Source organism: Syngnathus floridae, chromosome 2, assembly GCF_059516105.1.
Source record: "Syngnathus floridae isolate MCC-2025c chromosome 2, RoL_Sflo_1.0, whole genome shotgun sequence".
Taxonomy (NCBI): Eukaryota; Metazoa; Chordata; class Actinopteri; order Syngnathiformes; family Syngnathidae; genus Syngnathus; species Syngnathus floridae.
In genome coordinates, this window is record NC_142414.1 from 19,510,368 (window position 1) to 19,525,014 (window position 14,647).

Genomic DNA, 14,647 nt, shown 5'->3' on the forward strand with positions numbered 1-14,647 from the left:
GTGAACAGAAAGACAGTTTATTTGTTTTACAATAGTATTATCTTGGTTACATTCAAATATAAACTTTTTTTTACAGAATATGAAGGATTTTTATCAGATTGCATACCCAGAAAAGGCAAAAGAATACATGCACCCAAAATGGAGCAACTAGACGGAAGTTTAAAAAAATTGCCTGATTTCACTGTGCTCTTCAGTTTGGAAAAAGACAGCAGGGGAGGGACACGAGTGGGTTTTGTACCCATTTATCAATTCAAAAGGTTGATTTTCAGCATCGAATTTGAGCTGCTCTTGAAGGGAACATTTCGAGGATAGATTTGTTGACAAGAGGCACCACACACAATAATTTCAACAACGACAAAACAAACAGCTTTTGAAATGGGGATAAAGGAAAGACAACCTCTATTTAAAAAAAAAAAAAAAAAAAAAAAAGAATAGGTGGTGGAAAGTGCACTTAGTGGGTCCGCCCAACACATACCCGGGCCCTGACAAAAACTACTCCAGTCCCCCTTGAAATGATGGTATCCTGCTCGCCAATGCCATGATGCACTATGATCCCGATTATAGCTTGCTAAGACGCTGGAAGCTGCGGCCATTTTCACCTTTGACTATTTGCTTATCCAGGCAGCAAACAAAGAGAGGCTCTCGTCTCAGTGGCTGTGATTCCATGGACAACATTGAGGAGTGACGACTGGGGCATCTGAATATCTGCTGGCACAAATGCCACTAAAATCAAAACACACTGTGCCTAATGTTATATTTTAAAAAATTGGGAATGGTGCAAAATTAAGATGGAGTTTTGATTTGATAATTCAGAGATTAAGTTGTAGGTATCTGCATTATTATAGTAGATATCAATGTAAACTGGTCTAAATGTACGTATATTGCTACTGCTATCTCTGTTTTAAGTAATTTTGTCCAATGTAAAAAAACAAAACAAGTTGTTGGCATATCGACCAGGATTCAGGAAAATCTATTATAATGTAGTCTCTAAGAAGTAAGGTAATTTATTTGTTTACTAAGTGTCCACTGAGATTCCAAGTAGGATATGCTTTGCTTCCAAGCTGTCCCATAATGCAGCATAAGACAACTGATAGATTTTATTTCGAGTTAAGCAATCATTCCTAATATTGCCAAATGCAGTTCCAATAAACCATGTTCCAGTTCTTGTTATCCATGCAAGCACAGTCAATGTCAATGCTACCCCCCCCCCCCCCCCCACGGATAAAATGTCATACCGTGAAAAAAAACATAAAACACTGAAATCGACTGGCTGTACTGACCAAATAAGAACGCCTACACTGGATAAGGTTAAGTGAGCACACATCCCCGGGTGCGCACGGTCGGTGGGGCTCAGGTTGCTGACTGTTTACAGCATCTTGGATGACAAGGTGAAAGAAATAAACGATGGTCTCCATCGCCAGGAGGAAGCTCTGGACTCAGAAGTTTGCATGGTTGGAAAAAAACCCGAACCAATAAAATAACACTTGTTTCGTTTTGGTCGACAAGGACAATGTAAATCTTTGATTAAAAAAATAACTACAAGTGTCAGCAGAGGAAAATTGTAAACAAAACAATTGAAATATAATGACCTTTAAGATTACTGAAAGCTATAACCAAGGCATTGTGAGATTATGTCGATAAATGAAGGCGCTGATGATACAAGAGGCAGAAATAGACAGACAAAGGATGGGAGGAAAAGAGAGAAGGCCGATAACTAGGGGTCCCGCTCCTGAACTTCACACCTCTGGGATGGAGTGATCCATGGCCGACTTCAGAAGGCTGGTGGACATCCTGGAGGCAAAAAGAACAAAATGGTTGCTTAGTTGGTAAGTCTGGAAAATTGTGAAAACTTTCTAACAAAGCTTCAGGACAAAGTTGAAAAAAACACCACTGCATCACTAATGTAAAGGCGGATCTCAGCAACTTTTACGTATATAACACAAGTAGGACAAAGCAATTTTTTATGTTCAGCTTTTTGGCAATCAAAGTTTGGAATGGCTTCAATTGGCATCTTACCTCTTAATCATGTGTTCGTAGATGAACTTGGGCATGATGGTGATGGTCATGGCGGTTGGGCATGTGTTCAAAATATCCTTAATCTGGGAATCCTGGAAATATCACACATGCTAGCTTTTAAAAATGTACATCCACCACTGAAGCATTTTTTGGCACTTATCAACACCATGGTCATGTTCCTGCATGTCATTAGTGGTGAACGCTATCAAACTAATTAGATGAAGAGGTTGGTGAATGAAATTGTGCGACCCACCTTGAGTCCGATAACGTTCTGTCCGTTGATCTCACAGATGTAATGGTCAGTCAGCAGGCCATTGCGGGCTGCAGAGCCATCCTTGACCAATGATGTGATTTTACCAGACTTGTAGATGAAGCCCACGTGGCCTGAGCTATCTTTGTGCATGGTGACTGTGCGCTGAAATGGCCTAACGAGACAAACACAAATGGGGTTTCAATCAGCCAGCAGAGGGAGCCAACGTACAAATAAAAATCATAGAATTTAACAAGAACCAGCTAAAAACTTGATTTTCATAATCCTGTTCACATAGCTTTGTGTGTCTGGGAATGGTATTAGCATGTCCAACACTGAGTCAACATATCTCCGCATTCTGCTAAACTAGTGAATTTATTATAGTCTACAGTGAGGGAACTCCGGGGGGAGGGGGGGGGGGGAATGGGTGTTGAAGCAATCCTGCTTTGAAGAAGTGGGTCTCACCTGTCCCGGACAACAAGTTCAATGCGGGTCTCTGCTGCAGCCTTCAAGGCCTTGTGGGCCTTATCAACACTCCACCCGGCACAGTTCTGGCCATTAACCTGCAGAACTTGGTCACCAAAGCGCAGTCCGGCCAAGGCAGCAGGGGAATTGGCCTGCACTAGCTGGATAAACACTCCCTAAGATAAAGAGAGAGCAGTGCAAATAACAGTAAGAGCAAGCAAAATGGGATCACTTTGAGCCTTCGACCTTGTGTGACAATCATTTATGATGCAAAAGAATGTGGTTCTCATTCTAATAGACATCGTGCCGCAATAAGGCTCTGGGGTCCCTCGACCATTTAAGCTTAATCTTATAAAAACACCTTGGTACAAACATATTGAAACATGCAACATGAATGCAACACAGTTTACAATGGCCATCAAAGAGTTACCAATGCTGACTCACGTTGTCAATTGCCCTGAGGCGAAGTCCGACCTTGCCGTCCTGGTCTTTGCAGAGAATAATTTCCCGCAGCCCTTGGCGAACCTCAGCCCTCCTGATGCCAACATCTGACCCTGTCACAGGACACACCATCCCACCGACACCTGAGTAGGAGGGCACTGCCACTTGCTGCAGAGGGGGTGAGAAAGAGGAGATGGAAATAAAACGGGTGTCGGGAGAGGAAGGATAAGAGAAATTCTTTTTAATTGGTTGATATTGAAACCACAATTAATAAAATTAATTATACATTGTTTTCAAAACATCAATATTGAACAACCAAAACAACAAATATAAATTCAAAGAACACCCAGAACATAATGTAATAACAAAGTGAAATAATGATATATATACACTGTATTATTAAAAATAATACCATTAAAAAAAACAACAACTAAAAATAAATACTGGCTGTTCCTGCTGTGCATGCCTTGGCCTCTTAGTGATCCCATGCTAGAAGTGCAAAGTCGCATTAAGTTAAAAACTGTAGAGCGGCAATTGAGCTTTATTAATAAAACTCACTTTTCACAGATTAGGAAAAATGTATGCCTTCTATTATTGTGATATTGCCTGTCTGTATAAGTAGCCCTACAGCGTTTGGGAGTGAATTTGAGATATTTTAAGAAATCCCACTCCCAGAACTTGATGCTAATTTCCTATTACTGTCAAAGGGGTTTTACATTAACTGCTAGCATTAGATATTCCAATGTCAGAGAGCACAGATTGTGCATGGGTGATGTGAAAGCAACTCCTAAGACACACGCGTACACACACAAGCACGCAGACGCACACACCCAATGGAGTGAAAATACATTCTCCGGCACTGCTCCAAGCCTGTGCTAAGTCTCCCCAAAAATTTTTTTGCTGTGATAAACTGAGGACATTACTGTTTCTGTTTAAACTACTAAATTGCATAGAAAAACAGAGAACCTTCACATTACTTAAGCCAATGGCAAAGTAACAGAGGGAACCTGTTTGAAAAGTTGTTCATTATCAAAACAATCCTTCTTCACACCGACGAAACATGGCCCACACTTACATTATTGGCAGCAGGCAACAAGGCCAAGTTCCTCTGCACCTCATCGCTGTTGAGGCTCAGGCCCATGTACTCTCCCAGATCCTCCAGATTTGGGTACAAGGCTGCAAGGTTCAAAACAAACATGAATGTTCAAAAAGTGTGTCTCAATACAAATACAAAGATTTCTTTGATTATTAAATTTTATCAGTCATAAATGTAAAAGACAACGCTTGTATTTTCATGATTGGGGCACATTTGCATCTCATTTCCTCCTCAAACTACATTGCCTTACTCAAAAAGCACTGCAACATCATTCCACATTTCCAATTAATTTCCAAAATATTGCCACAAATTGCAATCGTGTCTTTCTTGAAGTAAATCTTTTGTGGCACGTTCTTTCATTTGATGATGAGCTGGTAAAAATGTATCTGCTGAAAAACTGATAATGATTCAGGCTGCACTCCCACACTGGCCTGAAATAAAGCTCTTAGCATGCGCTTGTGATCAGCATGTTCTTTCATCATCAGAATAAGACGTGCACATAAAAATTTTGCTGTGGTTCTCAAAGGAGCACCAGAGGTTGTTGTTTGATGCTCATTTTTTCTCAAGAATGGACTTAAAGACAGACAGCACACCTGGGCAAAATAGAAGGGTGAACTTGGCCGAATAATGTTTTAAGTTGTTGTTTATTGGAACAAAGATTTGTTCCGATACACAAAGTTGTGCTGGTTGATGACAATACAGTGGCTTTATTCTTGCTTTCGCTTCCTCTTTGCGATTGGGGAGACGAGCCCCTCCTAACCTTCCTCAAACTCGCTTCTACACCCCCAGCAAGCCTCTCTGTGCACGCCTTCTTCCCAAATGGCCCACCCTCTTCTTCTTCAATCATGCCCCAGCTCATCACAACACCAAGGGGACGTCTCCATGGTGCCTCAGAGCTAGCAGAGGTTACAAACAAAAGACTCCATGCTCACAAGACTCACGAGAATGAGTGGAACAAGTGCAAGAGCAGGTCACGGAATGTATTAAAATAAAATAATAATAATAATAATAATAATAATAATAATAAGCGTCGAACTTCATAGGAACCTATTTTAAGGCTGTTTAGATTCTTCTTAGTTCTCAAATTGAAATTAAACACGAGATTTATTGTGCACAAAACTTACAGGATGACGGCATCCCAGCCGTGCCAAGCTGCGGCTGGTCACTTCCCTCAGTGATGGCTGGCATGGTGGCGTTGGTGGTGGTCTGGGCGAACTGGGCCTGGGCCTGAGGGGGAATCAGAGAAAGCAGTCAGCTTTATGGAATACACTTGCTGTACAAAGCAACATGGTGCATTCAGGGCACTTTCACAACATCAGCAAATTGCAAATTGGTCAGGGGTTTTAAAAGTTGTAGAAATTGTGCCCGATTAGAGTTCAACCATCCAGAAAAAACAATGAAATTGTTTAAACCCTAAAAATAAACCAAACCATGCTCCCAAAATAACACTAAAATATCATTTCAAACTGACCTTACAACACTACTTGCATCTAAGCACGTACACTGACAAGCCCTCTGAATTCAGCCACAAAATAAAATCTAACAATTTTAAACAAAAATATTTAAGCGTGTGAGTTTGTAAATGTAAATTCGCAAATCAGTGAAGACCTGGTTATCATTATTTACTTTATTAGAACAGAGTCTGGATCCGGTCATCAAGTCTTTGCCCTTTAGAAAACAAAGTGAACTCATGACAATGCAAATCGTCAAAGTGTATTTGATTGACAGGTTAGTAGCACGCAACACAAATAGAACCGGTTTTCATTGAGTGCTTGGCTAGTGTCGATACAGGAGGATGTACTCTGCTATTAAAACTGTAGCTAAAAAGTTTGTAGAGATCGCATTATGGTAAAAAGTCATCACATGGTTGTCATTAAGGGAGCGAGAGCGTAGACATGTTGGATGAGAGGAACACTGCGAGGACCTCTTAAAAACACCAAACAAACAAGTGGTACATTATTAAAAAGGCTTGAGTGTGCATTATTGGCTTCAATCACGTGTCTGCAACAGAAGATTCACATTAGCATTGCATAGCATTGCACAACTAGCACGGCGCATGACACTGATCCGTTTGCTGGAACGATGCTTTTGTCACACTTTAGAATAAAAAAAATATTCCGTGTAATTCAGGTCACAGACACACACAACTTGGTAAAATGAGACTGCACAGCTTACCTTCATCACCTTGTCAACCTTTAGGTCCTCGAGAGATGGGTACAGAGACATCCTGCATGGGGAAAATACAGGACAGGTCACACACAAAAAAAAGAGCAAGCAAACAAGGCAGATGTAAATATTTACTGGGTCTTAGATGTTAATAAGATGAGGGTAGGAACAACTTAATGATACTGTGACATTGTAATACTACAATCTACAGTAAGAAACAAAGACATGCTGCTTGATGTCTAAATGTTCGGAGTTGCAAACTAAATGACAGCCAATTACCAGTTACCAAAAAGCCAATTGTTGCTATGTTATTATATTAATAAACAGAGACAGATAGCTTATCCCTTTGTCCATGTGCTATATCCCAGCTGACGTCAGGCAAAATGCCGTCTTGGATCATAAATGTACGATAATGTTTTGAGCAAAGAACTAATGCAACCTTGGTGGATGATTCGAGCCAAACTCAAACTCAGGTGAGTATTTTATGTATTTAATCAACAATGGGTTTTTTTGTTTTTAAATGTTGACTGGCTTCACTTAATCATCCTATACATGTTTTTCACCTATAAACCAATTGGGTGATCATTTTCCGTTGGGAAAAAAAAATCTGTGAACTGCATGGCATTATAGTTATATGACCTAAGTCAAAGTGCAGCATTACATAAACTAAAAGATTGATGAGCTGTAGCTATAAATATGAGGTTAGCCTAAGATACGGGTAGGGCTATAATTCGATATCAATATGTATCGCAATTGAGATGTGATCGATATCAATAGAAATTGCCTTTGATAAAAATGTTTGATATCAACTAAACCAAATCAGAATGCAAACGCTGACATTCAAACAACTAAACAAAGAAGCGTAACATAAAAAAAGCATCGACATAAACTGTAGAAAAGAGGAACTGAAAGCCAACAGTCAGCTGACTGACATTACACACAGTACAACAGGGCAGGATGAGGCATGTCGGGCAGTAAAAGCATGCAAGACTAAAACCAAAAATATTTTCAGTCTCAGAGAAGGAATGATGGCATTAATGCTGCTCTGCTGACAGTTTTTAAAATTCTTTTCAAAATCTTATTCCTCAATAAAAACCAGTTATCTTTCACAATCACTGCCGTGATCACATGTGGACTATGCAACAATTCAGCAAGTTTAACTACAATCTGAAAAGCCTGATCATTGTTTTTGTCTAACTGGCCTTTGATAATCTGAAAAGATTTCTTTAGAACTTGTAAAGGCCATGAGAAGTGCTGGTGATTCGGTCTATTTTGTGGCCTGAAAAACAACGACAGGCCTACATGCATGCCGACCTGCACTATATCACAATATCAGATGACAAATGACACAAAAACACGAGTTAGGAGAGTTTCGACACTGGAACTGGATCATCACTATTCCCCAAATTAATTTGTGATCCACAACAAATAAAATATTGCTTGGATGATAGCTTTACTGGAGCTTTCAAAGGTCAGCAAAAAAAGGAAGCGTCACAAATTGCTCACCATCAAAGAAAGCATCATAATCACAAGATGTAACGTGATCTTTTCTCTAGTGAACAGGCAAACAAAGTAAGAGTGAGATTTTCACATCCATTTCCAGTGTCCCTTTTAACAATGTAGAGTAAATGCAGCCTAATGTATACAATGCACATGGCTTATGTACAAGCAAGCGAGCGTTATTATATAACAATGATCCCTTATTAACCACCCTTCCACCCTGAGTGAAAATATCTCTACGGCTGTGTCATAGTTAGTATACCTGCTTACAACCTCCTTAATAACTTTTGACACCCCATAAACCGCAAAAGCATTGAGTCCTTCCGTCCTTATAAAAAGTGCATCGTTTCGACCACAATTACAACAGTGTGAGATTTTTCCCTTGCAGACACGACTCACTTTTGTCCTCTTACACAGTACTCCATTGTATTGGCAGACAGAGGCCCTGTTTGAAGACTGTGCACTGTTTACTTTCCATGAGCTATGTTATGTCTGCCCACTTGAGATCCACCTCCAATATGAACAAGTGCACAAACAACATACAGGAAGTAGCATGGGGGAAATGCATTTTAGCAGCCTTTAGTGATGACATAATGCATATACTATACTATATACACAAATACACACTTAACCTGAATAGTATTGTTCTTATGAGTACTAAATGATGTCCTTGACTTTGTGTATGTCATTACATGCTAGTATCTACATCTGTCTCTCAGAAGATGTCTGCCCAACTTGGAAGACATGTGGTATTTATCAAAATGTGCTTGATCACAAATAGTTTTGGGCCACGCCTGGTGTTTATTAATCCACTTGCGCAGAACATAAGACTTCATTTTAGGAATATTAATGTACAAAAAGCTGGTTGTGGTTGACATGATGTCCTGTGAGTGGTCATCAGAGAATCTCAACTTCTGTGCTACAATGAGAAAGGAATGTGTAACCGTCTCACATTAAGTTTCGATTTGCATTTAGAGGCACAACTCCAACTACCCTGCATGAGAAGAGATGTTTGTGTGTCTTGGTCACGGATAATGTCGACAGCACTGCTCTATGTTGTGTGTGTCTTTTTTTTTTTTTACACAACGTCCTAGTGCCAGAATGTCACACTATGGTTCATATGAGGAAGGATATTTACTCACTCTATGTATTACATTAAAGGCCTTCAAAGGGGTGAGAAAGCGAATTTATTTTTTGGTGTTTATTTTAATTCTTTTGGGTAATGGTAACAAAAAAAACACAGACAATTTGTTTTAAATATGCTGCAAGGACTTTTAAACATATGCACACATATTTATCCCACTATTCTCAGGGATCAGAATTGCAAAGGATGTAGCTGCTGTTACTTTAATGGCAGAAAGCCAACTGGCAAAGGTTGTTTTCCTTGCGTTAGAAGGGCTTCTTGTTCCTTTAACCATTGCGGTAGAGGTAGTGAGTGATGCATTCTATGGGCTATACATATAGCACGGCAGTGCAATTGATCCAAGAACTAAAACGCCCAACAACATTTTGATTGATCACTGCGCAGTATTTGTCTCTCAACCTGTTTTGTCTGACAAACAATCCTCTTGGTAACTTTTTAGGCTCTACGAAAATAAAACAGATTAGATGGGGGGGGAGCAACATAAAAACTAGTAACAGAGAAGGTGTGGAATTACTGTTTCACTATAAGAAAAAAAGGTAAAAGAGGATTAAAGTCTGTAAATCCAAACATACTGTGGATCGTTTCAAAACTGAGGCCTTCTTAGAGATTTAGTGAGGAAAACGCGTGAGGGGTGTAAAAATGGGCACGCAAGTTATGATTGTAATTCTCAAAAAACAACCCAACCTTTTTAAGACTGTCCACTAACGGGGTCAGTCGCGCTATTTCGCAAACTATTTCACACTTATCTAAAAGATATACACTTGATGTCAAGTACTCATTGCGGTGAAATAGCCTCCTGTATACATACATGGCTACAATATGATCATATCAACCAAATGACAATAAATATGTTTAAGGTTTATTAAGATTTGAGTTACGTCATGCGGAAGAAGCACAGTCTCGTCATATGATAACAGATTACGACAGTTTACTGCTGCATATTACTATATAATTACCGACTGACGATTTTTTTCTTGCATATTCAATAGATGACCTTCAATGCCATTATGTTGCAATGTTGCAAGGGTAACAGACTGCAAAAAATCGCATGTCTTTCTTTGTCCCTAAACAGTGACGCACAACCACAGCAGCTAGCATTTACCGTTAGCCCAACCAAGGCAGGGTGGGTGTAGGTAGCGCTTCTCATCATCCGACGGAAAAACAGACTCACCTGTACTGTATTGACTTGGAATTCGGCTTGATATTAAAAAAAAAAGGGAGAGCTAATCTCAGACAGTGGCGTAGACCAGATTATAAATACAGCGTGTCGTTGCTCTGGGTCTCTCGTCTCGTCGTTGATGACTTGAAGGGGGATTCTGGAAAGTGACGTAACGCTATGAGCCCCGCCCACACAGTTCGAGTCACATGATTTTTCCACATTTCATTAACCTCTAATGGTATTTAGGAAAAAGTACTTGTTGAACTTTTTATTTAACCAAAAGATCCCACCTTTGCCGACTGCTATGACACGGATGAGTGTGAATTTTTAGCAAGCACGCGTTAAGTCTGTAACTCTGCGCAGCACCAATGATTGGCTGTTGTGATGTCATCCCATACTAAGGAACTTTGCGGCTTGAATGATGGCTAAACTTCCCGAGGATGGGTGAAGTGCCTGTGTTGGAACCGATGGCATGGCAGCTCTTGAATGAATGTGCGTTCTGTTACGGCACATGGTAATAAAAGCTACTCAAGTGCATCGACTGTCATCAAATGTATGAGGGCATTACAGAAACATTGCAATCAAACTGAGAGACAATGGCAGTAAATTTGGCCTCACACGAGCGTAGACTAAGCCAAAAGGTACACATAAAAAAAAAAAAAAACTCTCGCACCAAACCTCCACCAAAATTGATGACTTCCCGCATGCCCATTCTGAACCTCAGAGGCTTGGACCTGTCATGGGATGAGTCAAATTTGCGGCCGTCCGGAAAGAGGCCTACAAATAGGGAGAGATATAAATCACAGAGCATCCTAGTGTTCAATAAGTCTTTTTTCAAACTTGAGTCTTGAAAAAAAAGGGGGTCGTCTTATATTCGGGCCAATACGGTACTAACGATGCCTGCGCTATTATTGTTACCAAGACAATCCAGACCATGTTATGTGTACCGACGAGTTAATGCATGTGTTACCTAATTTTGTATGGGAATAAAGTTAGATGTCGATTTAAAAAGTGTTATTAGGCAAATAATGGAGCGGCTGGCAAAGTGAATGGTTGTTCTGACTGCGTCCCCTCCAGGCATCCGGCAAGGAGCCTGACACAATTCATCTATACAAGCAAATAAGCTTGCTACTTCCACATGGAGTCTAATGAGCTTCAACAGTGGATGTTTATATTCACAGCTTGGGAATTGGGGGTTAGAATATTCAGTTTCATGCTGAATTTCAAGGTTGCTTTGGGTTTCCTGAAAATGCAGTGAAACCACACAGGATGTGATGTCGTAGGTGTTATGTAAAGAAAAAAAAAAGAAAATTCAGAGGCTTTGGAAAATCGTTCTGGATCCAAAAATGGACTACAGATTGGGCCGTGTTACATCATCTTAAAGCAAAGAGGCACTTGTGGTATAGTGGGAGGAGGTGAGACCACTAGCAGACTTCTGACGAGCTGGACCAGTTGCAAACAGATAGATTAATTAAACACAAACACACACATTTGCCATGATTTTAAAGAGTAAAGGCACATTGTGTTATCTGAAGTAAGCGGTTCCAGTGTCATGATTTAGCCACTCTTGATGAGTGCCACAATAATATTGAGTATTGTTTTAATGCGTGTGGGATTTGTCAACCTCTGAAATTATGAAAAGGATCGCTGCACTATTTAGCATATTATGGACAGTACCGAACGTGTTTGTCAATAAGCTATCAAGCACTCGTGTCACGAGGAAGACGTTTTGCTCATAAAATTCAAAAGGCAGGAACTGGCATTCGCATATTGTTAAAGTCGGAAACTATCACAGAAAGTGGAGTCGCAGTAACAGTTCCCATAGAAAAAAGACGCTGGTTTCGCTATACTAGAAGTTCCTCCCACATTTCACGGAAAGGATCAAGGGGCATGAAAAAATTAAGGTTGATAGGTAGTGCTTCATCGCCATCCTGTGGCTTCTTCCAAGTGTTTCAGCGAGCACCTAAACAGCCAATAGGCAAGTTTTTAGCGGATAACATAGTATAGCTTCCACAATAAATCCCATTCATCCATTTTCTGTACCGCTTTGTCCCCACGGGGGTCGCAGGCGTGCTGGAGCCTATCCCAGCTGTCATCGGGCAGTAGGCAGGGGACACCCTGAACTGGTTGCCAGCCAATCGCAGGACACAAAGACGAACAACCATTCGCACTCACACCGAGGGACAATTTGGAGTGCTCAATCGGCCTACCAAGCATGTTTTTGGGATGTGGGAGGAAACCGGAGTCCCCAGAGAAAAAACACGCTGACACACAGGGAGGGCCGAAAGTGGAATCGAACATGCACCCTCCTAAATTATTTAAAAGATAAATAAATAAATAAATAAATAAACAAAAAAATAAATAAATAAATACTTACCGACATAATGCACGACACAGATCTGACCCTTTTTAGGGAAAGTTCTTCCTGTGGAGGATCCAAAGAAATGATAATGAGCTAATTTATTTCAGAAAATGCTGGGTTCGCTTTTTTTTGTTGTTAATAAAATACTTTTAGCAGGAAGAGATAGTATTGGCTCGTGAGTGAACAATTCGTTCAAAAGAACTTTTTTTTTTCCAGTGAACGAATTCATATGACTTCAACCAGTAGGGGTCGGTAATGCGCATTGAAGCTGGTGCCACCTTGCCGTAAAACAAAACGAAGAAGAAAATGACGTAACTTGCCGTTCACGAACGAATCGTGAATTGCATTTCCCGTTCTCCAACTGAATGAATGTGTGAGTGAAAGAGTCAGTGATTTGCATGTCCAGTTAATCGCGAGAACGGATCAGTGAGGGAACGTGTTGCGTCTCCCTCCCGACGTGAACTATGTAAGCCAGAATGTAGATTTACGATTTGCCAAGGAAAGAAAGAACCACTCACTGAAACACCACTTTTTTTATGCGCGTTTTCTCCAAGCTAACGGCTAACTTAATTGCAACTTTATTGATGCGCCATTATGCAGCAACGGGGAGATTATGCTTCTCTTTGGGTAATCTTGATTTTATAACACTTATAGTAGTTTTTAAATAACGTGTATGCATATATACGCCTAAATATTGTTGTCCAATATATCTACTGCAATTTCACATTAGATTGCTGGTTTGAAATTTACTTTTATTATTATTATTATGGATGGATGGATGGATATTATTATTATTATTATTATTATTATTATTATTATTATTATTATTATTATTTTAATAAACATTCAAATCTGTTAAAATTTGCCTGGTGTTTTATTGTTTTTATTTTTTTGGGCATGAAAACAAAAATCTGACATTTAGTAAACTGCTTTATATGACAATATGTATATGTGTTTTACGTTGTCTAATAGGTGTTGGTGTCCCCCAAAATAAAGAGCAAGTAGTCAAATACACATTCTTGACACGTACAAAAAATGTTATTAGGCACACCTGAAAATGGTGGTGTACCTAATGGAGTGTCCGAATGAGGTCACTGATCAAACAGCCAATCAGAAAGTAAATAAAAATAAATAAGAAAGTGTAGCGAACGAGTCGGTGAACGATTGTTTTGAACAAACATTTTGAGTAAACCGATTCTAAAGATTCAAATCACTTGAGCACTGGAATGTACATCACTGGTACAAAAGAGTCCAGACGACCATACAGTGCCATGTTGAAACAGCTGACTGGTTAGTGACACGGGCTCTTGCTCGCTAAGAGTTTAGTTCGAACCCAGGAGTGAGAATATTCCCATATGTGCTTTTATTGTGCAGTTAACCCTTTATTTATTTATTCTTTCTTTTTTTTTTTACCTCGTGGAGTGTACCTATTGAAGTGTCCATGAGGTGTACCTAATCACAGGCCATTTCATTAGGGAAAAAGCTTAAGTGAAAGTGAAAAGTGCCACACCCACCCTCACCCCCACCTCCTGATTGGCTGTTTGATCTATGACGTCATTTGGACACTCCATTAGGTACACCACCATTTTCAAGTGTACCTAATAACAGGCCACTTTATTAGGGAAATATCATGGTCAAAGGTCTAGTCCTCTGGGCCGCGTTCCAACATGTTTTCCAAGTGACCCTCGTTAAGCGCACCTGCGTGAAAAGTTTTTGGTCACTTTCACGTTACGCAGGAGCTAAAACTTTTCACGCAGGTGCGCTTAACGAGGGAATCACACGGACTCTCCATTAGGTACACCGCCATTTTCAAGTGTACCTAATAACAGCCACTTTATTAGGGAAATATCACGGTCAATGGTCACAGGTATCAAGCTCTCGTCCTCGGGGCCGCGTTCCAACATGTTTTCCAAGTGACCCTCGTTAAGCGCACCTGCGTGAAAAGTTTTTGGTCACTTTCACGTTCTGCAGGAGCTAAAACTTTTCACGCAGGTGCGCTTAACGAGGAAATCACACGGACACTCCAATAGGTACACCGCCATTTTCAA

General features: G+C 40.1%; 1 protein-coding gene across 1 annotated transcript; it reads right to left on the minus strand.

Annotated features, from left to right (window-relative positions):
* Position 1: 1 nt before the first annotated feature.
* sdcbp2 (syndecan binding protein (syntenin) 2) lies at positions 2-10,417 on the minus strand. The gene is made up of 9 exons (XM_088367354.1): positions 10,250-10,417; positions 6,444-6,495; positions 5,393-5,495; positions 4,248-4,348; positions 3,176-3,340; positions 2,732-2,907; positions 2,270-2,441; positions 2,017-2,108; positions 2-1,791 (listed from the first exon to the last, which is right to left on the minus strand). The coding sequence occupies exons 2-9, from the start codon at positions 6,492-6,494 to the stop codon at positions 1,737-1,739; spliced, it is 915 nt and encodes a 304-aa protein (XP_088223480.1). The 5' UTR covers position 6,495; positions 10,250-10,417; the 3' UTR covers positions 2-1,736.
* Positions 10,418-14,647: the final 4,230 nt, after the last annotated feature.

Coding starts and splice junctions, on each gene's coding strand:
- sdcbp2 (XM_088367354.1), bottom strand. CDS start 6,494: ATGTCTCTGTACCCATCTCTCGAGGACCTAAAGGTTGACAAGGTGATG. Junction 2,442..2,731: donor GAACTTGTTGTCCGGGACAG/GTGAGACCCACT, acceptor TTGTCTCGTTAG/GCCATTTCAGCGCACAGTCA. Junction 1,792..2,016: donor TACGAACACATGATTAAGAG/GTAAGATGCCAA, acceptor TTTTGCCTCCAG/GATGTCCACCAGCCTTCTGA.